Source organism: Prionailurus bengalensis, chromosome B2, assembly GCF_016509475.1.
Source record: "Prionailurus bengalensis isolate Pbe53 chromosome B2, Fcat_Pben_1.1_paternal_pri, whole genome shotgun sequence".
Classification (NCBI taxonomy): domain Eukaryota; kingdom Metazoa; phylum Chordata; class Mammalia; order Carnivora; family Felidae; genus Prionailurus; species Prionailurus bengalensis.
In genome coordinates, this window is record NC_057349.1 from 139,102,813 (window position 1) to 139,129,518 (window position 26,706).

At 42.9% G+C, this 26,706-nt stretch overlaps 1 protein-coding gene across 4 annotated transcripts in view; it reads right to left on the reverse strand.

Moving 5' to 3' along the window:
• Positions 1 to 26,706, reverse strand: part of CNKSR3 (CNKSR family member 3) — an 83,326-nt gene that overhangs the window by 2,543 nt on the left and 54,077 nt on the right. For 2 of the 4 annotated variants that reach the window (XM_043592639.1, XM_043592635.1), the window contains 10 exons: positions 21,564 to 21,766; positions 20,981 to 21,068; positions 15,915 to 15,956; positions 13,331 to 13,450; positions 11,291 to 11,350; positions 6,421 to 6,489; positions 5,939 to 6,172; positions 5,105 to 5,229; positions 2,319 to 2,527; positions 1,730 to 1,819 (listed from right to left, as the gene is read on the reverse strand). In XM_043592639.1, coding sequence (XP_043448574.1) covers positions 1,730 to 1,819; positions 2,319 to 2,527; positions 5,105 to 5,229; positions 5,939 to 6,172; positions 6,421 to 6,489; positions 11,291 to 11,350; positions 13,331 to 13,450; positions 15,915 to 15,956; positions 20,981 to 21,068; positions 21,564 to 21,742 — 1,216 coding nt within the window. In that variant the 5' untranslated portion in view covers positions 21,743 to 21,766. Of the gene's footprint in view, positions 1 to 1,729; positions 1,820 to 2,318; positions 2,528 to 5,104; positions 5,230 to 5,938; positions 6,173 to 6,420; positions 6,490 to 11,290; positions 11,351 to 13,330; positions 13,451 to 15,914; positions 15,957 to 20,980; positions 21,069 to 21,563; positions 21,767 to 26,231; positions 26,354 to 26,706 lie in introns of those variants that run through there. The other 2 variants (XM_043592638.1, XM_043592636.1) reach the window with 2 other exon arrangements.

Here is a 26,706-nt window from a genome sequence, read left to right on the forward strand (position 1 = left end):
ATGATCTTGCAATTTGTGGGTTCAAGCCCCACATTGGGCTCTGTGCTGACAGTGCTCAGCCTGCTTGGGACTCTCTCTCTCCCTTTCTCTCTGCCCTTCCCTGACTCGTGCTTTTTCTCTCTCTCAAAATAAATGAACTTGAAAAAAAAAAAAGTGCCCATATTCAAAGAACCACGTATCATAGGAGTCTATTTATCTGAAATGTTGAGAGTAGGAAGATTCGTAGAGACAGAAAGTAGATTAGCAGCTGCCAGGAGCTAAGGAAGGAGGGAATGGGGAACGACAACTTGCAGGTGATAAAATATTCTGGAATTAGTGCTGATGGACACACAGCTCTGTGAATGAATGAAAAACCTCTGAATTGTACACTCAACAGAGCGAGCAGATGTATGGTATGTGACTTCTCTCTCAATAAAGTGGCTTTTTCTTTTAAGTGCCCCTTGTGCAGATAGACACCTTTTCATTCTAAAATGATCATACAACAAAAATACAGAAGGTGAGATAGGAGGTCAAGTACGTCTCCGTTTCCGGGCTTAACTCTCCCATCACCTCTATCTCTCAATACTAACAGGAAATAAAGGGCTAAACTGGGGACTAAAAACCTAAGAGAATGGCAACGAATATGTTGAAGTTTCTAAATCTAAACAAAGGACAGGCCTGCCACCTGCTGACTGCTCCACAGATTTTCACATGCCAATTAAGGGTATCTAGGACCTGACACAGACATCTCCCTTTTCCAAGTGATTCGGACACCTAAGTGACAAACTCTACCAGGTCTCAGGGAGGGGCTGACCCTCCCTCCCCCTCCAACCCCAGTGAGGGGCTGACCACTTGGGAAGTTGAGCCTCCAGAACTTTTTTCTTCTTTCTTTGACTATCTAAGGTCTACTCCACTTGAACTTGTCACCTATTCTTTGTTTCAGCAACACACGAACAATGCTAGAATGTCTTGCCAGTGCTGATAATCAAATCATTTGGCAAAAAAAATAAGAATTTATTTAAAAACGTTTCCCTCAAGACTAGTGTAATAACCAGTAACTTTGATTACAAGAGGAATTCACACAATTTATTTTCCAATGGTAATTACTCTTTAACACAAGAAGGATTTAGGGAGGGAAAAAAAAATCCATGTCTATTCACTAAAAATCAAAGAGATTCCAAAAATAATAGTCATAAAATTCAGAATGAGATTGCTTAGTGAATAACGTAGATTTCTATTTACTTATTTAGAAACTTACAGACCATCAATGTCCACAGCCCATTAAAACAACTTTTTTAAATGTTTTATTTATTTTTGAGAGAGAGAGAAATAGAGCATGAGTCAGGGAGGGGCAGAGAGAGAGGGAGACACAGAATCCAAAACAGGCTCCAGGCTCTGAGCTGTCAGCACAGAGCCCGATGTGGAGCTCAAACTCACGAACTGTGAGCTCATGACCTGAGCCCAAGTCAGTCGCTTAACCGACTGAGCCACCCAGGCGCCCCTCCACAGCCTTTTAAAGCACACGATGCTAATTAGGAGATTCATAGGCACTAACTAGGAGTATATAATTCTGCCATTCCAGAAACAGGCAGGGCCTTAGAGATTCAGCACCCCGACTTCAGAGATGAGAAGACGGGACTCAGGCCAGGTCCTCTACGCGGTTATTACAGGACAGCGAGGAAGAGGGTTGCAACAAAGGCCCCGGCTCTTTTGACTCCTGTTGGGTGTTTTTTGGTTTGCTTAAACTTACCCTTCCTCCCATGACCTCGAGGTCTGGCAAAAGGGTCCACGATCCCCATCCAGCTCCCGTCTGCAGGCATGGACAAAGGCCGGGGCTTGCCTTTGGAGGAAGGGGAAGGAACGTGGTAAGTTGTCAGACTTTGGGGGACTTCAGAGAATCTTTCCTTTTATTTATAACTTAAGACTCCCCCATATCACACTCACGTACCCATAAGCAAGAACATTATTTTAAAATAAGTAAAGTATTTTAAAGCATCATATTTCCACAGCAAGCGATTAGGACAGAGGCGGGCTGCACTTAAGTGCTGTGTGTCTACAGAGCAAAGCAGCTCCAAGTTAAAACGCAGGCACTGAAAGTTAAAACGGTAACATGATCTCACTCCGCTGGGCTTTGATGCCAGGCAGAGAGTAATGATTCAACAAGGCTTCACTTGAGAGAGATGAATAAAGGTCTCATACTTAGAATTTCATTGAGGTTTATGTTTTCCTCAGATTACCCTTCAAGTCTGCCAAATTCATCCAACGGTTCCAAATAAGGAAGGGGGCGGGGAGGGAAGTGAAAACAAATGGCAGAACAAAACAAACACCCAGAAATGTACCATGAGACGGTGTTTTCTCTCTCATTTTTGTGGGCAGAATATTGGTTTCCACCGAATACCCGGGCAACTGATCAGAATCAGCGATGGTAAATCTCCGTCTTCGGCTCTCCTGGTCCAAGAAGGAATTTGGGGACTCTGAGCCCTTAGGTCCAGGCAAGGGCTGTTTACACTTACTGAATCCTCCATAAAGAAAACTCCCGTTCTCATCCCTGGAAGACAGTGGGCAATAATTAGGTTGCTTACAAAGGTCCTCTCATACAGATAAATTACAGGAGATACTTCCTCCAGTACATACACATAAGACAATTTAAATCTTCCTTTCCACTGGAAGGAAAAAAAAAAAACATTACTTTTTCAATCTCAGTAACCCCCTCAGTAAACACCCCCTTAACAGATATCCTATTAAATAAGAGTAAATAGCATGATCCTACTAAATAAAGGAAAATGAAATTTTTTTCCATAGATGTTTAAGCAGCAGAAATACACCTTTGAAAAGACAGCTCTGGTTTCCCTGTACTTCTATCCTATAACTGAAATCTCCTATTTCTTACAGAAATCACTAGTTAGGGTATATAGAGCCATTTTTCTGATGCCTAAAGTAGTATCTCTGCCAAGATCCAGCAAAGAAGACACTTGATGTGTAATGGAATTGTTAGATTTGAAAATTATGTCAAAAAACACAAAGGCGCCTTTATAATTCCCAACGGAGGGTGTCTATTTTCTGAACTCAGCACAGAAACTAGCAAGTGTTGGATTAACCATTCCAACTTAATTCTTTTTAAATGTCAGCTTTCATAAAACTTGAAATTAATTTTAGTTGAATCCAAGTTACTAGTTAAATTTTTTGCATTTAGAAAATTCTATTAGGTGATCTTGCAAAAACTACTAGACAAAATACAACAGCAACTGAGTCCAAAACCGATCTCAAGATCAGCTTTGCCTCCTTGCTATTTCCAATGAACCTCCCACCTGTGTGTACCCCTTTCCCTCCTATGAGCCCATCTCCTTCTATACTTTCAAACCTGGAATTTAACTTCCCCATCCACAAAGCTTTCAAGACCCAGCCACTCACTCTCCATAACCATTTGCAGGGTTCATTCCTCAGAAAGTCTCCTTCATTGATGGTGTGTACGTGTGTGTGTGTACATGTGCGCTCGTGTGAGTGCGCGTGTGTGTCCCCCCAAGCAGATAAAAAGCCCCACTTCCCTTTCCCCTTTACTATGTACGTGACCTTTTTCCTACCACTGCTTCTGTGACCCTTTGCTGAGACCCAGATGGGAACATTCAGAGTTGGGGGTTTGGGGGGGACCTCCCAGTTTCTGCTGAAACAACCTATGCCCTGGTCATGAGTGAAACTGTGTTCTCCGTGTGCAAAGGCAAGTACTTGTCACTTTAAATACACTTAACATCCTGCGACCACATGGCTCTGGTCTGTGAATGCAGGGAAGAGTTCCGTCTACTAACCAGAATGCCTCTGATCGCCTAAGAGAAGTTCTGTATGCTGTACTAAGTTCCGGGCAACCCAAAACCAGGGAGAGGGAAATGATGTTAATTCTTCTTTGCGCCCACGGGAGAGACACAATAGAATCAAATACTAGCTTAAAACAAAAACAAACCAACAAAAAGCTCCAATATAAAGTAATATATCACTGTTAAATTCAGCCTGAAGTTTGTCTTATGAAATATTATAGCATAATTATATAGTTCTCAATTTACTCTTGAACAGCTGACTACGACATTGGCAGTTCTCTGTGGGCAAGAACCACATCTGTTTTGTGTAAGTTGGTGATTCTGGCCCTACACTCAGTAAATATACGTTGAATAAATCTCTGTAAATCTCTGTAAATACGTCAACTGATATAAATAAACTTATATTTCACACCTAAATGATCCTCTATATAGCAGCTAATTTGACCATGTAACAATTAAGAGGGCACCGACTTTTAGAATTTATAATAGGCACACACAAGTACACATGCATGCACAAATACAGAGCATCATACCTACATTCACATTTTTTAAGTCCCATGAAGAACACCTCTCTCTCAGCAAAACAAAGCTGTAACCGTAATTCATGTCCCAAAAATATTTATTATCTTCCCCCCAGAGATGATTTACCTAATACCTAATGAAACTTCAGCTTCAGGGATCCCCAAACAGCCCCTTCTCATATCCCAGGAGGAGCCAAAACAACGTATTCCCGGAGCACACCCTTTCACAAAGAGCCCGCTCCCACATAACCGCACAGCGTCAAGACCCGTGAACCCTGGATCCATGCCTACATTTCCACCTAAAGGATCACACGTTCCCCAGTTTTATTAAGATATAGTTGACATGTAACATTGTATTAGTTGTAGGTGTACAACATAAGGACTTGATATGCAAACATAGTGTGAAATGATCACCATAAATAGTTCCATTAACATCCATCACCTCACATAGTTACAAATTCTTTTTTTCTTGCTATGAGAACTTTACAAATGTCCTCTCTCAGCAACTTTCAAATACAAAATAGAATACTGTTAACTACAGTCACCGTGCTGTACATTACATCCCACAGCTTATTTATCTTATAACTAGAAGTTGGGACCTTTTGACCCCCTTCACTCAGCCCTCCCACGCCCACGCCCAGGATCACACTTGTGAAAACTGCAATCTCAAGACTCCCTGCTGTCACACAGGAGTTCAGCAACTTCTCCCCTCCAGACCCTCACAGCCTGCACACCACCACTGAGAATCTCCAGGCACAGGAGACGCGCACACCGCCAACAGGAACAGTGACCTACCGGGGCGAGTAGGGAACGGCTGGTGGAGGAGGGATATAAAGATCCAAGATGGCGGGCTTCTCCTTCTTCAGCGAGGTATCCATTGTGCTTTCAGGGGACTGGGTTGTCGTGGGTGGAGGTGAGGTCTGAAACGGAAGCCAGTGCAAAGGGTGGAAGTGAACTTAAGAGATTATTCTTGGTTAACTCTCCTTCCCCAAAAGCAACACCGGGGACTGAGGTCATTCGTGTGTTCACAGCCATTAGCAACACTCCATTTGTATTCTCTGAGACAGTCAGAATTAACTGGGAGTTTTGAAAGACTGGAAGCACAGTAAAAAGTAGAGGCTTGGGAGCCAGGTCAGAATTCTAGCTCTGAGCAAATCACTTAAATACCATGCCTCAGTTTCCTCCTCAAAAACCAGCCATGCTGGCAGGAGGTCCTGCACGGGGCTGTCGCGTAGATTAAATGTGTTAGTTCATACAAACCGCTAATGATGCTATCGCTGACGAGGAGCATGGGCTTGGGACTCGGTCTGGGTACTATTCTGCCTATGGCTCTTATTAGCTGTGTATCTCTGGGCAAACCACTCAACTTCTCTGTGCCTCATCTATAAAGATGGGAATCAATGGGGACAAGAATAGTACCAACATTGGGTGACTTAAGTGACACAATACACATAACAGGCTTAGCTCACTGCTTGCCACACAGGAAGTACACAACTCTATGCTATTTAGTATTATATATACATATACACATACATATAAGTTAATTTTAAAAACTTTAAATCCTGGCAGCTTAATTTTAATCATGTTATTGGTCTCGAAGGACCTATTTTTTAAAATCTTGGGTGAGACCTTCAATTTTGTCACTTCTGGAGGCCAACAATGATGACGCTGTTCATGTGCTGACACCAGGTGAAGTTCACAACCAGTAACGGATACCTGCACCAGCGGTGGTTTCCACCGTAGGTTTTTCAGGGGGGCAGGGGTAAAGTTGAAAGAGCCCGTGGGGCGCTTCTTAAGCAGTAATACGACGCCAGTAGGATTCTCCCTCAACTTCCTCACCAGATTTTTCAGCTGCCATCCCACCTTCAAAGAAGGAAAATGAGGAAAACGGACTCACTCAGGAATAATGAAAAATCAAAGTTATGAATTTATTTCAAGGAAATCAGGAGCGAGCAAATAGACACCAAGATGTTCGTCTTAGCACTACTTAAAATTACGGAAAATTGGATATAAATTGCAAATTAAAAATAATTCAAGCAAAATGGCTTTGGATTTAGTTGAAAGTTCTAGAGGGGAATATTAAAAGTCTTCGTCTCGATGAACAAACTCACCACAGTTTGCTGATTAACCTGAATGACTTCATCACCAGCATGAATCTTCTGAGATCTGTCTGCAGGAGACTATTAAGAACAAACACAGAGACCTGTCTTAGTTTTTCAACCCTCTATTTCTTTCTGCTTCTATTTCTTCTTCCTTCTTTCTTCTGCAGACAAAGAGCAACGGGAACACGATTTTCTCAAGAACTATCACACGGCGCGCTTACGAGATGACCCTGAAACTACACGGTCTGTAGAGTCTGGCCCACAGGCGGACACCTGACTTCCCTACTTGATGCGTGGGCAGCTGGTACAGATCACCCGTCAACTGCAACGGCTGGGTTCATCTAGCCCCTCAGGAAGAGCGGGACACACTGTCGACACAACAAACTGATAAGAGCTGCTGGTTCACCTAAAAAATATCGTACGGGGGCGCCTGGGTGGCTCAGTCGGTTAAGCGTCTGACTCTTGATTTCAGCTCAGGTCCTGATCTCACAGTTCACGAAATCGAGCCCCGCGTAGGGCTCTGTGCTGACAGCATGGAGCCTGCTTGGGCTTCTCTCTCTCCCTCTCACTCTTGCCTCTTTCTCTCTCTCTCAAAATAAATAAATAAACTTTAAAAAATATCTTACATATATCCCTATCAAAATTAATTTTACAAAAGCTGACCAACTGCTTACCACGTAAAGATCATCACTGTAACTCTGTCATCCCATCTCCTTTTAAGCAATTATTAAAATTAAACCTTGTTTACTCAACCTTATTTTACACATTATCACAATGCTATTAAAATAGAAAGACGATGACAATAGAAAATGTATTTCTTCAGAGAAAATGACTTTAAATTTTTTTCATTTTCACGTTGATTTCTTTTTTTTTTTTTTTTAAAGTTTATTTATTTTTGAGACAGAGAGAGACAGAGCATGAACGGGGGAGGGTCAGAGAGAGGGAGACACAGAATCTGAAACAGGCTCCAGGCTCTGAGCTCTCAGCACAGAGCCTGACGCGGGGCTCGAACTCATGGACCGCGAGATCATGACCTGAGCCGAAGTCGGCCGCTTAACCGACTGAGCCACCCAGGCGCCCCTCATGCTGATTTCTAAATGAGTGTGTTTTCAGTATTAGAAGTCCAGATTTTTATTCCCCCAAATAATATGTGTGTATATAAATACCTAGATGTAATTTATTTGTCAAATATTTTGCTCATAATATTCTTGTTCAATCAATGAAACTAGCACTCTTCATGTTTAAGATAACGCCTGTGAGCAAAAGCAAAGGATAAACCCTTCATTTCAAATTATAGTCATACCTTATCTAGGCCAGAGTATTTTATTTGGTAACTTATGTAACTGATTGAATCTTCAAACACATTTATAATTATTTTTTTAAAAATAGCACTTTTGGGGCGCCTGGGTGGCTCAGTCGGTTAAGCGTCTGACTTTAGCTCAGGTCATGATCTCACAGTTTGTGAGCTCGAGCCCCACATCAGGCTCTGGGCGGACAGCTCAGAGCCTGGAGCCTGCTTCGGATTCTGCATCTCCCTCTCACTGCCCCTCCCCTGCTCAGGCTCTGTCTCTCTCTCTCTGTCAAAAATAAATAAACATTAAAAAAAATTATATAGATAAATAGATAGCACTTTTGAATGAAGTCAGGAGGGCAGCAACTAAACCCAAGACATCCTTGCTGGATCTTCTCACTCACCTGTTCTGATGGGCTCAGCAAGAAATGAGCAAGCAGCATTAAACTATAGAAACAATCTCTTTGATTTATCTAGATCCAACATGTAACTGTGACAATTATTTTTCAAAACATTTAACCTGCAACCATAACAACCAGCGGTGCCTCACCTGAGAGACCAGCACAGGGGGTACCTCTGGGAGATGGTCTATTTCAAGTCTCTTTCTCTTGAGACACTTAAGGAAAAAAGTGAGTGAGTGTAGGCTCCTTTTTGCTCCTGCGTGTCAGATGCTCAACCCTCAGTTACAGACCAACTTCGCTAAGTCTGATCAGAATCAGTCTAGCCATGGGGCATCTAGGTGGCTGAATTGGTTAAGCATCCAACTCTTGATTTCGGCTCAGGTCATGATCTCCTGGTTCATGGGAGCGAGCCCGCATCGGACTCTGTGCTGGCAGAGCGCTCTCTTTCAAAATAAATAAATAAATATTAAAAAAAAAAAAAAGAAAAAGAAAAAAAAAAGAATCAGTCCAGCCCAGATAATCTTCCTGGCCAGGGATTCATTTAAGGTAATCTTCACTTTATAAAAGATGACCCAGAGGTCAGGAAGTTCCTGTTTATAGATATGCAATCTTAAAAAACAAGCCTAAATGACCTGAAGTGACTTTCTTTCCTCGGGATCCTCACGCATTCATTTCTCAAATGTCTTACCAGGTGACTAAGAGATGTGTTTGGCAGAACACTGGTAAAGAGAGAGCTTGATACCAAAATTCTTCCTGGGGCAGTGGCTCTTGCCTATCTTCACCACGAGCCAGACTACTGAAAAATGATGCTTGTTCTGGTTTTCTGCAGAAGGGTGATGACCCGGAGAAGAATGCATCCATTCTTCAGAGGCTAATCTAATTCCCACCTCATCTCAGAGGTGGGGAAGAGAAGTATGGATGGGATCCTGTTAAGACTCCTCTCAAGGTGTTGAACAATATCAAAAAAGAAGTCAAAGAGAATCACTAGATACTGTTAGGCTGACCTTGGAATGATCCTGATTTCTCAGGTAATGTCCACCCCCCCACCCCAAAATGCACCGTAGGCCTAAGATGGTCTGCTGTCATTGCTGCAGCCTGGAGTCCAAGATGGAGAAATAAAGGAATGCAGTGGGTGATTTCTGTCCACTACCACCCACCATACTAGGCTTTCACTAAAACATTCTGATTCTGAAGTCACAACAACCTTAAGTGCTTAGCTGGAAAGCCATCCAGGAGCTCTCACTTTCTACTGCCATTTATGTGTACAATATCCAGCATTTAGGGTGAGATACTCAGAAGCCCTGGAGAAGTGGGCTCTTACCTAACTTCCCACCCTCATCTGCAAGATTTAGCACATTCCAGGTACTCTGTGAACACAAGCTGAGTGACTGAAAACAATGAGTGACACTTTCGAATGGACTGCCAGATGGGATAAGTCAAGTTTTCCTTTTTTTCATCTTTAACAAGATGGAAACCACCTGTCTCCAGGATGACTTCTGTTTGATCCTGTATGGGATCGACTATATCCAGGTCAACCCTGAATCTCTCACCCAGTCTTATGAGGCTGGTAGGAATTCTAGGAAATGGATCCTTACATTTGACCTTTCACGTCATTCAAAAGCAGCTTGTTAAGTTGACAGTCTGTCATTCAACTCTCATCTTTAAAACCAAAGGAAGGGGGTTGGTTTGAAGAGGAGAAATGTGTGCCTTCTGGTAGTAATATGATAGCGAGCTATACGCTGATCCAAGATGAAAACTGCTTTAAGAAGACAGGTAAGGTCTGGAACCACACGGGTCTGGCTGTTAAATAATGCAGTCACTATCAAGTGATAGATGCAAAACTTCAACTCTTTAAAAACTCACATGACCGTCACCATCCCTCTGAATCCACCCAGCTCCTAAACAATGAAATGAATGGTCCATGAGTATGTTCTTGTTTATGGTTCAGCTGAAATTCGCTAAGTGTCTGACAAGGATGAGGGATGAACTGCGTCACGAGTGATGTGTTTTCTCCTTTGCACCGTCCCTGACCTAAAACCAGAGTTTCCTGTGCTGTTACTGCCGATCGGGTGATGTGCTATAAAAATTCCTACTGCTTGTCAGTGCGTTTTCACCGCCGCTCAACAGAGAATGCTTCAAGATACTACCGTCTTCTCACTCACCGTCTGCCAGAACCACACAACTTATTTCAATTTCACTGGCTGCCTTAAGCAACGCCATTTCTTTCCTGCTACAAAAATCAAGCTTGCATCACAAACCCTCATCAAAGACCATGCCATTTTATTTTATCTAAAGATCTAGCAGCTGAAGTTCAAAATGCAACATGTATTTGCACCGGATTAGAAAAGCAGTTACCAAATTTCTTCTATTTTTAGGAATTATTTCCTCTTGTCTTAGTTGATTAAATAGCAGATTAATTTCACAGACACATACTTCTTTCATACAGATCCAAGAAGCTATTCAAACATTTTTAGCTTCGTGTCAACGTCACCAAAAACTAGCCATATTGTAAGTTGCAGAAAAAGAAAGCATTCAATTAGCTCTACTTTTTACAAATTCAAAATGTTTGAGGGGCTCAAGAAAAACCTTTCATGTAGTAGCATTTCCAAAAGGAAGTTAACAGTGTACAAAGACTCTCACAGTAGAAACAGTCCTGCATTTTCTATTCAAAAGATTAGGGTGCGGGGCAGGGGAACTAAATTTCAATATCATATCAAATACTACAAAACACAACTCTATAAAAAGAATCTACATTGTGCAAACAGTCTCGAAATAGTTGCTTTGGTGACGCATATAAATTCCATTAAGCAACAACAAAAAACTATATTTTACACATATAGCTACCAATTCCAGTTCCTGTAAGAGTGATTTTCAACAACAAAGATATCACTGTTTTTATATTTATGGGTTAACATTTCCAGGGTGCAACAGGAATAATTAACAAGGGTGGGGGGCAAAAACCGGGCAAGGTATGTGAACAACAGCAATAAAAGACAATTTAAATAATAAATTTACAACAGCTGGTGATAAGCAGTGTGCCTAGCAACAGAAATAAACAAAACAGCACCCTTACTCTCACTATAGGTAATAAAACAGGAGGCACACGTTGAAATGAAAAGTATAGGGACTATGTGTCAAATTTGTTTAAACACACAATGGCTTTTACATTTAACGGATATGCACTTACATTCTCGGTGGTTCCAGTAATCACGTGCAATCCATCATAGGTTGATTTGATGTACATGCCCTAGAGGGAGTCGCAAATATATTCACTCGTTACTCCAACATTTAGAAACATGGCCGCCAGGGAGACTTCATCTTATAAAACATTAAAGGCAATCCCTTCAGAACAACACTCATTTTTAAGACTCTGAAACTTTGTGAAACGAGATCCACAAGCAGTGAAGGGGAGCTAACAAATGGAAACACTAGTGGGAGAAATCAGAAGCCAGATCTCTTTGGTATGAGAACTTGTGTACTGGGCCCACAGAATTTTGCCATAACTCTGGGGACTCAGAAGGCATCTTCTCAGACGTGCAGGATGAATGAGGCATTTCAAACAGGGACTGTTCTCTCCTGACCACTTCTTTGTCTGGTGACACAATGTATTCGGATAAATTTGCTATCGGCACTCATTGTGGGGTGACTCACTGAAGCCACCAATAACCCAGACCAGGATATATGAACAAAGACTATTAAGAAACACCACTTAGGGAGTAAACCAGAAACAGGCACGCCTCCATTTTAAGGGAAGCATAAAGACAGATACACTCTTCCTGACAGGCCTGACAGGCAAACTCAGGGGTGAATGCCATATCATGGAGGAAAGATTTCCGCCGTTGGATAGATCACGTACAAAACATTTTTAGGAAACTTTTATAAGATGAGGGGAAAGAGCAAAATCTCGCAGTCTGGGCCAAGAGTAGTTGCTCACCCTGGTATCAGATTTGCAATAACATAGATCTTCCTCAGAAATCATCTTGACCCTGGACTTGCCCGGCTCAGCAACTACACCACACTAATGGGACTCTCATCAAATGCTGACACTCAACATGCATATTTCTACTTGCTAAGAAAGTGAGCTTGTCGATATCTGGTTGATTGTTGTCTTCCTGAGGAGAGAGACTGCCTTGGTATCTCCCCACAGCTACCTACAGACTACTTCATGCTTCCTCCTCCTCCTCTTCCTCATCCTCATCAGTACCTGCCCAGCCACCAACTACCGACAGGAACTGTGCCCCAGCAGCTGGCACCTGGCACCCATCATCTCATTGAACACTGTCCACAACTCTGTGAGGCAGTAATTATTACTATTCACTTATGACAGATGAGGAAACTGACCTGTAAAGCGGTTAGGACACTTGAGGACTTGGATTTAAACCCAGCTCTCTCAGACTCAAAGCCTCTACAAGCTCATCAAGGAGGCTCATGGTTTTTCCACTTAAATTTCAGCAAACTGGGGCACCTGGGTGGCTCAGTTGGCTGGCCATCCGACTTCACCTCAGGTCATGATCTCGCGGTTTTTGAGTTTGAGCCCCACATCGGGCTCTCTGCTGTCAGCACAGAATCAGCTTCGGATCCTCAGTCCTCCCCCCAACTCCTCCCCGGCTCACGCTCACGTGAGCACTCTCTCTCTCTCTCTCAAAAATACACAAACATTAAAAAATAAATAAAAATAAATTTTTCAGGCAATTCATCACACCAGATGCATGCTAGGCACTGCAAGATCTGTGATCTAGGAAGCCAGGTATCTACCTGTTTGCATGCTGGGGGCCTGTTATTATAATAGGGCTCATACATCATTTATGAAACAGTTCTGAACTTTTTTAAGAAATCATTTCTTTCAACCACCTCTTCTCACGTTCATCTAAGTGCTAATAGACACTTTCAGAGCAGATGTTGTTTTGTACCCCGAGACCATCTTTCCTTTGTGTAAATGTTTTATACCTCCTCGCACTAAGTCCTAAAAATAAAACTGTTAAAACAATCCCTTCAAGATACGAGAATACAGTTTAAAAACTGTATTTATTTGTATACTTTGAAGACATAAAACCTATCAACAGTTCGAGATGGCAAATTCCTAACTACATAATGGAAGACAATCTAGTTGAATTCTATTCAGAATTACAGTGAGAGCGATAAAGAATCATTAAAAAAAAACCCCAAAGTTTAATAAATGGCGATGTGTTCTTATTTGGGAAGAAAACAAGTGTTTCTAGAATCTTACCAGGCCTTCCCCAGGCTTAACGTTTGGCAGGTGAACTTCCTCCAGACACGCACACTGGCTCATAACAGGATCTGTAGCAGATCGTATTGTTTTGTCACAGATGCCATTTAAAACCTTGACCTAGAGTTGGAGAGGCACACAGGAAAGGTTCAATCATTAACCAAGTTTATCTCAGGTGCAGTTTAAAGAAATGCACTTCACCTACAATCTTCAGCTCTGGTCGGTGATCATTTTAATAATGTTACTTGACGAAGGCATGGCATTGGGACTTCGTATCTGCAATCTGTGGCAACGGTGCCACTTCAGCTTTGTTTAAAGAGCGCAGCTCTTATATGAATTAGGAGCACAGACTGTACAGAAACCCCCGTTTGGCAGTTAAGGACAATCATCTATTCCTAGCCTCTGCGTGGTTTTTCCTGATCGCTCACATTCTATACATATCAAATATTCACAAGGTTACTTTTTTTTTTTTTTTTTTTTTGCCTATACCTGCTTTTTTATGAGTAGGTTTTATTTTAAAAGCAGTTTTAGGTTTCCAGAAAAACTGAGCATAAAGTGCAGAGTTTCTATGTGCTTCCTTCCCACCCCAACACAATTTCCAATACAGTTATAACAGGGTTAATAATAAGATATAAAAACATTGGCCTTAGTGTGGTACATTTGTTACAACCGATGAACCAAAAATTGGTACCTTATTATTAACAAAAGTCCGTAGTTGACATTAGGGTTCATTCTTTGTGGTATATAGTTCTGTGGTTTTCAACAAATGCACACCGTCTATCCACCTCTACAGTATCACACAGAACACTTTCACTACCTAAAACCCCCGTCCTATCTATTCATCTCTCCCGCCCTCCCCCACTATGAACCCTTGGCAATCACTGGTCTTTTTACTGACTTTGTGGTTTTTGCCTCTTCCAGAATGTCAAATAATTAGAATCATACAATATGTAGCCTTTTCAGACGGGCTTCTTTCACTTGGTGATATGAATTTAAGGTTCTTCCATATCTTTTCATGGCTTTTCGATCATTTCTTTTTATTGCTCAGTAACAGTCTATTGTCTGGATGTTTATCTGGTCACTCACTGGAGGACATCTTGACTGCTTCCAAGTTGCAGCCTTAAGGAATGAAGCTGTTGTAACATTCTGTACAGGTTTTTGCGGACGTAAGTTTTTAATTCATTGGGTACAACTGCTAGATCGTGGGGTGAGCATCTGCTTGGTTTTGTAAGAAATGGCCACAGTGCCTTCCAAGGTGACCGTACCACGTTGTGTTCCCACCAGCAATGACCAAGAGTGCCAACTGCTCCACATCCTTGCCAGCATTTGGTGTTGTCATGTTTTGGATTTCAGTTATTCTAACAGGTGTGTATAGTATCTCACTGGTGTTTTAATTGGCAATTCCCCTAATGAAACACGATGCTGAACATCTTTCCTATACTGATTTGTCAGCTGCGTACCTTTTTGGTGAGATGTCTGTTCACATCTTTTGCCCACTTTTTAACTGGGTTGTTTCCTCGCTGTTGAGTTTCACAGTTCTTTGTATATTTTGGATACAAATCCTTTATCCTTTTAAAACTACTTGCTCCCAGTCTGTGGCTTGTCTTTCCATTCTCTTAGCACTGCATTTCATGGAGCAGAGTTTTCCATTTCAATGAGATCTGTCCTATCGGTTTTTCTTTCACGGATTGTGCCTTTGGTATTGGATCTAAAAACTCACCAGCAAACGCAAGGTCAACCTAGATTTTTCTCCTGTTATCATCCAGGAGATGCATAGATTTGTATTTTACATTTAGGGGTAACCATCTTTTTAGTGATGGTTCACATTCTCTGACCCCAAACACTGACAACGTAAACGTTTTGAGACATGAAGATCCCCATGAAGTGGTGGTTACGTGTTGTTGTTTCCCCCAGATTCATCTAACCTTTCAAAATCAAACCACCAAGGAAATCAGGAAATTCCAAAGAGTGATATTTTTTTTCCCCCAAGGGGGAGAATCCAAGAAGTGACACTTCTTACCTTCCCTCAATTTGTTTAGCCTATTTATGGAAAATATATTTATAGCAGTTTCACTGCTAAATTCCTCAACATCAGTAGGAGGAAGGCCTTATCAAAAGGGCCCAGGCTGGCTTATGTCAAAGGGAGGAAGTGATGATGAATGGTTACAAAATGCTCTTTAAACAATCACGGCACATCCCCCTGCCATCAGAAGGGTTTTGCCAAGGATTTTTTTTTTTTTTTTTTAATCATAATGTTCCTAAAGTGAAATTTACAGATCAGGGTAACCCTGATTAACAGGCTGGCTAGTAATTTAAGTATAATTGTACCTCATGAAATGTTCAGAGGAAACAGAGACCCCCATATACCCAAGTTAAGCACAGGAATTTTCACAGTAGTAATTTTCTTGTTGCTAGATTACTTTTACTCTTCTCTTTCTACCTAAATTAATAGACTCAACTCCCAAAGAGCCAATATTTCAAAGTATATCCTAAAGTCATTAGCCACAGAATATTTACTTGAATTAATGTGAGTCCCATTCGTTTGGGAAAAGGAATTTTAGTCACTTCTAAAAGGTATACTTACTACGGCTAAAACTTTATCCTCCATTTCTGCTACAAGGCAATCCTAAAGAAGGAAAGAAGAAAAAAGAAAATTGTAAGAGAGCTAGAAACTTGGCATGCCCCTCCCTCTGCAGCCCAAACAGCCCTGTATGGGATGCGGGGGGCACGGAGCAGGCACCCAACACCTTCTCAGGCTCTGCTCTCTCCTGACCAAAGAAGCTTATCATCCAAGGAACCCATCCGACCGATTATTTCATCAGAAAACCTATGAAAATCATTGAACTGAAATCCACCCACCATCTATACCGTGCAGAGAGCAAGAAACCAGAAGTCGAGTCCAAGAAGGAAACCTGACAATGGCTCCCGAATGTGACCCCGTGCTCAGCCAGCACTTGGCCAACAAGTCAGGAATCTTTTAGCTCTGGGCCTGCTTCTATAAGAATAGCTTTCAAATAAAGGCTTGAGTAAATGTAGCCACAGTTTATTTTAAGCAACACAGAGATTAAATCAGATATTTTAGTCCTTAATAAATGAAAAAGGTTCAACAAAACATTCATTAACACACTGCCAAAAAAGTGGTCTTGAGGTATGCTATTGATGATGTTAAATAAAGGGCTGGAGTGCAAAGCATTATTTATTCAGCGTAAGAACAAAAGACTCGGAACTGTATGAACCCAGCTGGCTGATTATAGGAGTCACCATTGTCCTGTCTAAAAGTGGTCACAGTGAAACCACCAATGTGAAACTCTCACTGTTAACCTCCACAGTTAACTGGCCTACAGCAAAGGTTTCCCTCTACAAGGCAGAGGACATGCAGAGAAAAAGGGGACTGGGGAGCCTGGGTGACTCAGTCAGTTAAGCGTCTGACTTTAGCTCAGGTCGTGATCTTGCAGCCCGTGGGTTCGAGCCCAGCATCGGGTTCTGTGCTGACAGCTCAGAGCCTAGAGCCTGCTTCAGATTCTGTGTCTCCCTCTCTCTCTTCCCCTCCCCCACTCACACTCTGTCTCTTTGTCTCAAACAAACATTAAAAACAAAAAAGAAAAAAAAAGAAAAAAAAAAGGGGACCAACTAGATTCTTCAGAGTTTATTTTGCACCTTTAAGTATATAATCCCAAACTGGAACATCCTAATTATTTCATGTACACGAAAGATATTAATCAACTCTGTTGGAATTGTAACAGATTTTCACTTCAATCAAAAGTCACTTAAGGTCACTTTTCTGCTACCACTGAGGAGTGGGGAGGGGGGCGGGAGTTAGAAATGTATGATACTCTACCCTATGACTTTGTAATCAGATTTTTGGTATCTTCTTAAATTAAAAATGTGTTAAACATTAATAGTGACTCTACTGCTCCCAAAGTTTACACTTATCCTCAGGAAAAGAGCATCCAAGTAAGAAAACACTTAAAAAAAGAAACTTAGAGATAGATTTTTATATGCGTGAAGCTGATATGAACTCAAACACTACAGGAGCAACAACTTCTGTAAAACAGAATCATTCCAGCTCGAACATGCGCCTTGCATCTTCCATCTTGTGCACAGACCTAAACCACCAAGTACCATGGATGGGATGTGGATGGCTCATCCCGTGTTAACAGCATCGGAAACACAGAATTTACTAAGTATCAATTTTTAGCGAACAGAACACTTACGCAGTCTTGCGCTAGGAATAAAAGTAATAATGTGTATTTATGGTTTTTCATTACAGATCCCAAAATGATAATCACCCACTGGCAGAGAGCTCCTCTCAACACTCCACAGCCCACGATTCAAGGTGGATGTGTGACCTCGTGGTTCTGACACTCGACTCCTTGACAGGTCCAAGAAGCCACTAGAAAATGGGCTCCCTGTGGCATTGGAACCAATGGGTGAGAGGTGCTCTCCTGCCTCCCCAAAACTGTTCAAGCCAACGTGTGAAAGGGCTCCCTTTTTACCTTCCGCAACCGTGAACACGGGTTCCCACAGCTGTTTCTACTGGGAGGAAGCAGCCGCAGGCATGATTTCATGCTTTTTGGCACAAAGGCAACGGAATGGAAAAAAGGCATCCTGAAACCAAACCAACACTCTGGAGCCAGACGGCGGGGCTGAGCTCCATCATGTTCCTCGGTCACCTGGCTCGCAGCCTCAGACCAGCCTACCTGGCAGGGACCCAGCCAGGGCAGCTATCGGGTGCTCCCTCCCTCCACTGCTCGTCCTCCTTCTGCCTCGTCCCCAGCGGGGTAGCCCCGAGCAACCTGCCCAGCTGCTCCCGGCCTGCACTCCTGTCTCTGCGAGGCGGGCACGATGCACCCTCGCTCAGCGGAGAAGCAAACGCGACAACACACGTCGAGCACACGGCACACACGTGAGACACAACCAGCGCTCCGCAAATGCTCTCGTGGCTTTTTCCTCCTCTGCTTCTGTGGCCACGCAGCTTTCTGTCCAGTTAACTGGACTCCTGGGCTTTCTAGTGTACCGCTCCCTTCCCCCCGAGTTTTCCCCCAGCGGGACTCGGCACCTGCCACCGTCATCCCATCCCTCACGGCCGCCGCTGCAGTTTTCATGGCCTCGCAGCGCAGAGGACAGACTGAAGATGCAGATCCCCACCCCTCCCCCCGGAGTTCCTCGGTCTGACATCACAGCCCAGAAACTGGAAACTGACGGAATATCCACCCGTGGACTTGGACGGCACAAGGCGTGCTCACGAGAAGGGCGCAGTCTCCTTCCAGGGGAAAAGGCAGCAACGATTTACGCCTCAACTCAGGAGACCGACACGTTATCCTTCAAGGGAAGGATGCAGACGAAGTGACAAGAAACAGGAGGGGAGATGGCAACCCGTGGAGGAGAGAAAGGAGGACACCCAAAGGTCTCTCCTTGCAGACAGAGATGAAAGGAATAAAGACCCAAGGAGAACACGTTCCTTGTCACCGGAAGAAGGAAGGACACAACTTTCATTCCTGAAACTTCCCAGATAAAAGGAATACACGGAAAAGACAGGTTGCTTCCGGAAAGGTCAACAGACCTCCTGCTGAGAAGTTCTGAAGACGGCACTCCCCCACCCCCACTCCGCCCCCCCCCCCCGCCGCGGCTGGGAGGGAGTGTGAGGGCTCCCCCTTTCAGGATGCAGGTGGCACCCTGCAAAAGGCACGGGGGCTCGCTCATCAAGTGCGTTGCTTCTCATTTGTGTGCACACAAATACACCCGGTGCCAAAGCACCTGTGTTCTCCAAACGCTAGAGAAAACATATGTTCAAGGAGCTAGCCATCTTTTTCAACCCACGTTCCTAAAACGATATTCCGTGTATCGTGACGCCTTGCCAGTCTTCACCCTTAAGAACTGTTCAAATTTAAATAAGCCACAGAACAAACAAACCAAAAAGGAGCAGCATATTGTGAACTCCCTTTCCTGGAACCATCAAGTCGGTGTCCAGAAAACCAGTACAAGGCATCATTTTTAGATTTCCTACTATATGCTGTCACTTCTTGTGGGCACTGCGCTTTGCATTTAGTCTTCATAGCAAACTTTCGAGGTAGGTGTGGTTATTTTTAGATAAAATATTTCACATTATTTGTATTTAATTTTACACAAATACATAAATGTGGTCACATAATGGTCTTTGTAAATTTTTTAAAAAGTGTTTCTTTTCGTCCTTGGGGTTGGGGGCAGGGGGGGGCTGGCTCCTAGGCTCTGTCCCCACTTCTCTCCCTGCTAAAGTAACACGACTTTTCCTCCGGACTGCCTACTGAACTTACTCCCTTGTACACAGGTTCTTGGATAGCGTGTGTGTTACGAACACGTGTCTTCCTACGTTTTCATATTGGGGGGGGGGGGTGTCACCATTTGTCTTTATATTCCACTTTTTTTCCTTCTTTGCTCGTTCAACAGTAACTTGTAGAAATCTTACCAAATCATCTGGTGAAGTAAATATTAGTATTCCCATTTTACAGACGACAAAAAAAAAAAAAAAAAATGAGGCTCTTAAGTTTTAAGCGACTTGTCTGAGGTCCCAGGGCTAAGCAGTGGTAGAGGCAGGATTTGAACCTGTGGTGGTCTGTCTCTGAGGCATATACTCAATGAGCACCAAAGGGAAAACAAAAACAATACCTCACGTGTCCCTTAAGTTTGGGTTAAATTTCTCCTGATACATGGAAGATCTGCATCGGCTTCTTTGTCAAAAGCATTATCTCATTTGTTTAAAAACGCATTTAAAAAAGTTTTAAAAACCACTTATCATGTGCCAGGTGAGCTGAGGCCCACAGAAGCAGGGGCAAGTGTGGTGAGACTGCTCGGTGGACAGGACACCCTGCTCCTGACGTGAACAGATCAGCATCTGTAACTCCCACCAAGAGATGTTTTTTCTATCATCAGTTCCCAACAGTCAACAATGACTACCAAGGGGCTGGGGCGGCTCAGCCGGTTAAGCGTCTGACACTTAGTTTCGGCTCAGGTCATGATCTCACGGTTCACGAGTTCGAGCTCGATGCAGGGCTCTGTGCTGACAGTGTGGAGCCTGCATGGGATTCTCTCTCTCCCTCTCTCTCTATGCCTCCCCTGCTCATACTCTCTCTCTCTCTCAAAATAAATAAGTAAACTTAAAAAAAAAAAAATGACTACCAGGAAAACACCCCAAGATGAGGTAATAGGCCCATTCCATCAGGACAAGCACAGAGTCATGCTGGTCAGATTCCTCAAATGTCACCGTTGCAACGGAGGGTCCCTCCAGCCACATATCCATAACTGTATCCACCTCATCCTTCCGGGGCCCTTCCCTCAGCATTTCTTAACTTCACGTGACTTAGTTGCTCTGGAGTTTCTACGAAAAAAATTAAGTGCTCTAACAGTTTAGAGAAAGTACGGGCCTATTAGCTCAACTATTTTAAAACAAAAAAAGGTAATCTTTGATGTAAAAGCCACTGCCCATTGTTCAGAAACCATCGGCAACAATGCATCTAATGGAAAGCCCTTCATCTCTCCCCAGGTCGGATGGGAAAAAAATGGCAAGAAACAGAAAGAGCGAAAAAGGCACTTCATGCCTGCATGTGAGCCCTCTGAAGAAGAGGACAAGGGTAAAGGGAGGAAACAATGTTAAAAAAGCAACGACATACTGACCTTCTGGACTGTAGTGGTCAGGTCCAGGCAGAGCTGAATGATCTTGTTCTTCGTTACTGAGAAATCGGTGATCCCTGTAAACGGAGCCCTGGAAAGCAACAAGCATTCTTTTAAAAAGGGGGGTGGGGACACTGGGATCCCACGTTGCAGGCTGACAAGCAGAGCTGGTTTAAAGGACTCGTTATGCAATGGTTTCCTCTCCTGTTAACACACAAAACAGGAATCTGAACAGAAGAGCCGCAGGAGTGCTAGATAAAAACACATTAGAAAATGAGCCAGGAGAATTCACGTCCCTTCAGAAGTCAACTAACGGCCTTCAGACCAACAAAATAATCATGAGCGTTTAACGGCAGCGAAAACACCGTTGGCACGGGGGTTCCACTCTTCCCCAAGTGGACCTTAATTTGGTCCTGCCACTCGTCTGTTCAGTAGCTTCCAAAGGGACCCTAAAATCCCACCACTGATCCAGAAGTCCTGGAGAGGCCCAGTGGAAGGGACATGAAGAGGCTCATTTTCCTAAGACAGGTGCGTGTGCAGCTTGGGCCCTCCTCTGATGGGACAGTGGAGCACACGCGTAACCTACCGGTCCAGCCAAGCTAACAAGGCCTTAGCAGCACCGATTAGCTCCACCACAGAGGTCAGGAGTTCGTTGGGGGGCTTGTGGGAAGTGTCCCCATCGTAAGCCGGACTTTTCCGCCGGCTACTTATGTAATTCTGTAAGTTGTGAGAAGATGCTCGCAGTTTCAGAACCAAGTTCTTCATATTATCGGTTTCAAGGCCGTAATTCTGTGGAAAATAAAATCAAAGGGAAGAATTCAAAACAATCAGCAATGTCCAATCTCTATTAGTAACTCAAAAGCCCAGCGAGCAACTTGAAGAACTCCTACAACAGCCACAAAATCCTCCTCATTTACCCACAGTGCGGACCTCACCCACTCGCAGTCACACCGGCCTCCTCTCTGTTCCTGCTTCAGCTTCCTCCCACCTCAGGGACTTGACTCTCGCCAGCTTCCCTTGTCAAAACGCTCCTCCCACCAATCTTTGCAAGAATAGCTCTTTCTTATATTTACATACTAGCCCAAATGTTCCCTCCTCTTGGAGGCTTCCTTGACCACGTAGAGCAGTTTCTCAGCCTGAGCCCTACTGACATTTAAAGCCCAGTAGTCTCTGTTCTGGTTGGGGTGAGAGGGCGAGGGAGGATTCTGGTACATGGCAAGAGGCTCGGTGGCACCGCTGGCCTGTCTCGACTCATTAGCCGTCAGTAGCACACTCTCCCTGGCTGTGACGACCGAACACGTCTCCAGACATTGCCAAACGCCCCCTCAGGTCACTCTCTAGCACATCACCTATCTGCCACCTCCCGGAACCACCATGGTTGGCAGGAACCATCTTCCTCCATGGGGCACAAACTGTGAGACAGGGCGAGTTCTATGTATGGTTCACCCGTATCTGCAGCACAGAAGACAATTTCCATCAGGTGAGACGCACTTGCCCAGAAACAGAGCAGCGCTGACTAAATGTCAGTTCACCGGAAATGTAATTTCTGTCCCTTGAGTTCCTAACCTGTGTTCTTTCTGGACGATGTTCATCTTACTCAGGTGCTTTGAAAAAAATGAATTTCACGTGACAGCTAAAGAACAAATCCCAGAGGATGACACATAAATCTGAGATGACTCTGGGGAGGGGACGGATGAACTTCTGTATTGAACTGCACGTCCATGTCCCAAGTTGGTGTTTCGTTATTTTCACAGAAAAATAAAGATATTTCTGGGGCGTACTACACAGTTTCAATAGCATCCCAAAACAAGACCGTGGTACCATTTAAAAGCCGGGAATGATATGACCAACGTTATTGAACGCTTACTCCACACCAGGGATTGAACTAAGGGCTCAACAAGTATTATCTCCGGTAAATAACACGTGAAGGTGGAAATGATCGTATCTCTATTTTACAGGTGAGGGAACAGAAGCACGGAGTCATCGAATTTACTAATCTGTGGAGAGGTGGGATTCCAATCAAAGTAGTCAGCAGCGAGGGCACAAGGTTTGGATCACCATGGGGCATGTTTCCATTTCACCCTCCCTGCCCAAGGCAGGGCAGAAGGAGAAGACAGAAAATAGGCCGGGTAAAGACGAGCAAAAGAAAAGCAGCCAGCGGCCCCGGATTCTACACAAACTAACAAGATGCTTACCTCCCCCCAAATTCCATCCTGACCTGCTCCACCCCTGATGTTCAAAGAAATGTTTGCATGGTAATAAAAGTCCCAAGTAATTTCTGGTGACAATGACTCTAAGACACCGTAGTGGGGTTTTCACTGCAGTTAATTGTTCATGAAGCTTAAATTTATGTTGCTTCCTCCAGTACGATAAAAAGTGCTTTTTAAAAAAATTTAGATAGGAATTTTGAAACGAGTGGAATACAACAAAAAAGTAGGCTGAGAAAATAAAAATCCTTCCCAGATCCACGAACTGGAAGCGGTCTTTTGTAAACCTTAAAATTTTCATAATAAATTCACAAATTCATAATTTTATGAAATAAAATTTCAAAATAAAAGTGTTTTGTACTAAACGGCAATGTTCTATTTAACTCTTAGAGTCTTCATTTTTTTCTGTCATTTTCTACAGGCTAAAATATGACATTATCCTTCAACACAGAAGACAAAACTACAAAGACGTATTTTCATCATGCTTTTTCAATTCAGAGAATCAAAGACTCACAAGTGAATGGATAAAGAGCCACATGACAAGCTTGTTTTGAAGCACTTGTGACTGATTAAAGGGAACTGTCCCCTCATTCAGTCAATTACTCAGCCTGCCAACTTCTATCAAGAGTTCTGAACTAAAGCAAGAGAGTCAGCTTTCTATAATCGACGTCACCAAAAATGAGTGGAACTCTTATGACCGTACACAACAGTTACTTCTTGAATTCAAAGCGGACTAAACGCATTTTAGTGTTGCAAGAAGTTTTAAACCTACCCCTTTTAATATTAAAACAAAGGGGAAGTGTCGCTTCTTGTTAACTGGTTCTTTTCATTTCCACTCAAGGTGCTCTGATTCTGTTTTCCCACCCCAAACAAATCATAGGACTAGAAGGATAGATAGATAGATGCAGCTATAATGGAGTACAATTTTAACAAGATAGAGGGAAGAAGCAAAGAAGGAAGGAAAATACCTTCCCTTTCCACTCCATTCCACAATAAGAAGAGAACAAGAAACTGATTACATTAACTCAAGAGAGCCTCTAATGTAGAAAAATAATCAGGGAAGTATTATTGACTTAAGTGACCCACAACAAAAGACAGAAAATGAATAATTTCTCAGCCCAGATTTGATTATCTCGACTAATCTTTTCCCTAAAACTTATCTCCTTCAGAAACTGCATTAAAAGTATCAACAAGACACACACCGAGTAAGAAAATGAAAGGGTCTCTGAAATTCTATATACCTACAGAAACCCTTCCACTGAGATCTCACTTCATTAGAGGTTAGCCATCAGGGATTACTTCCTGGTCTGGTTAGAGAAATCACACAGCAGACAGGAGAACAAGAAACAGGCAGATTCTTACTCTTCCGGTGCCTGAATTATACACACTCTAGCTAAAGATGAATCTTCTATTTCTCTTCTACCTCCTTTTCCCATTCCTCCTGGCCCTGTTCATGATCTAACATATGTGTTTAAGGAGGGCCAGAGAACACAGTCTAAACCATCTCACTGACTTGGGTCAATTATTAGGTCACAACTTAAGACATATATTCTGCAGTTTCCCTAAAGGCATTTTAATACAACCTCATGAGCAGGATCAAGTTAAATACAAACTGACAGCAAAGATCACTCTTCCTGCATGATTTCTCCCCAAAAAGAAGGATAACATTTTTTAATGACTTGCCATAGATGGGTAAATTATGGACAATGAATAATCTCAGGGGTATACAAGTGCGCAGAAGCACCCTGGACAAGTAAACACATTACAAGTATTTCATTTAATCAGACACTTGGGTGGCATCAGTTAACGTGTGTGCTGATCCCAACTTTGTTCACTTTCTTAACCTACACCAACCTTAAAAATCTATCTGCGCCTGCCTTGGTCTTGACAGGTTGATTTGCCACAGAAAATAGGTTACAATTATAGTTTATAGTTTATTACTCTCAGTCACACCCTCCGGACCAGTGCTAGTCAAACAGAACTTGCTGCGGTGATGAAAATGTTCTCCATCTGCACTGTCTAAATATGGCAGCCGCTAGCCACCACTAACTATGAGCTCTTGAAATGTAGCTTAGGGAGACCGAGGAGGTAATTTTTTTTTCATTTTAATTTATTTTCATGTAAATAGTTGCATGTAGCCAATAGCTATCCTACTAGAAAGAGCAGCTCTAGAGTCTGCCCCTGACAGGTAGAGAAAAATTGGGCTCAGACTCTGAATTCAATCCCGAGAGTGATCTTGGTTCTACCTCACGATACCAGTCACTTGTAAAAGACAGTGGCGTTCCCTCCCTTGCTCTCTATCCATGACCACCTATCTGTGGGCCATCTGCTCACCAGTTCTGGAATCTTTACCAACAGCTGTTCGCCAGTTTTAGGTTTTTATCCATTCTATCTGCCCTGTTCCTTCCAGAATTTTCCAGTGGTTTTGTTTTTTCCTCCCCCTTTCTTCTAAATTCTATTCACTTCCTGTCTATCACAAAACCAACATCCACTAAACTCAGTTTACATGAAAACCTCTTTTATACAGCCTCAGGGCCAACTGCAAATATACATTAAGTGCCCAAGGGAGGAGTTGTTCAAGGCAAAAAATTATGACCAATTTATATATACAAAGATCTATACAGTATAAATGGATTAAATAAGATACTATAATTAATATATGCATTACAATAAGAACATTTAAAGGGGAAATTACAGCAAGATGAAAAGCTATTTTAATAAAGCTCTCTAAAACCCTCCCCAAACCGGAAAAGGCACCCTCATTTGAGAACTCTCCTATCACCCTCCTGTCAAATGCATTCACCAGCACTCTACTGCAGAAGGCATGTCCAGAATGAGTCTGAGGTCAAACTTTGTCTACAAAGGAAATTAGAAGGAAATTGTAGGAGATAAAATGCAGCTTTAGGTTCTGGCATTTGTCCAGCTTTGTTCATTTTATCCAATATTTTAAGAGGTAGGGAAGGGGCAAAAGCAAAGAGAGGCAGCTGTTAGGTTTATTATCCGGCTTGCTGTGCACCGTGTGCCTCTAACAGACCCTTCCTCCTTACCTCTCCTATTGTGGACTGCAAAGTAATTTGCCTGTCCTCAAACCCCTTCCTTCAAGTTGAAAGAGACAAACCCATTTAGCAGAAAAGATGGAAAAGTGATCTTCCCAGAAAGCGTAACAAAAGTAAACTCAAACAAGCTGCCCTGTATAAAAAAAAAAAAAAAAAAAAAAAAAAAAAAAAAATGCAGCTTTAAGAACAAACAAGACTCTCAGACATCTTCTGGGCCGTGCAAAACACACGTTAGTGTGCAGCCGCATCTAGGGAGTGTTACTGTACAGATGGGGAAAACAGACACCACCGTTTCCCTGGAGGTCGCAGAGCGGGGAGTGTGTTGCAGAGGCAGGATCAGAATGCAAAACGCCTGCCTTCCAGGCCAACACTCACACCACTTGGCCACAGCGTCTCCCCGGTGGCAGCTCATTTATCAACCACAAATAATTTCCCCGTTAGTTTCGCAAACAAGAGCAGTGCATCT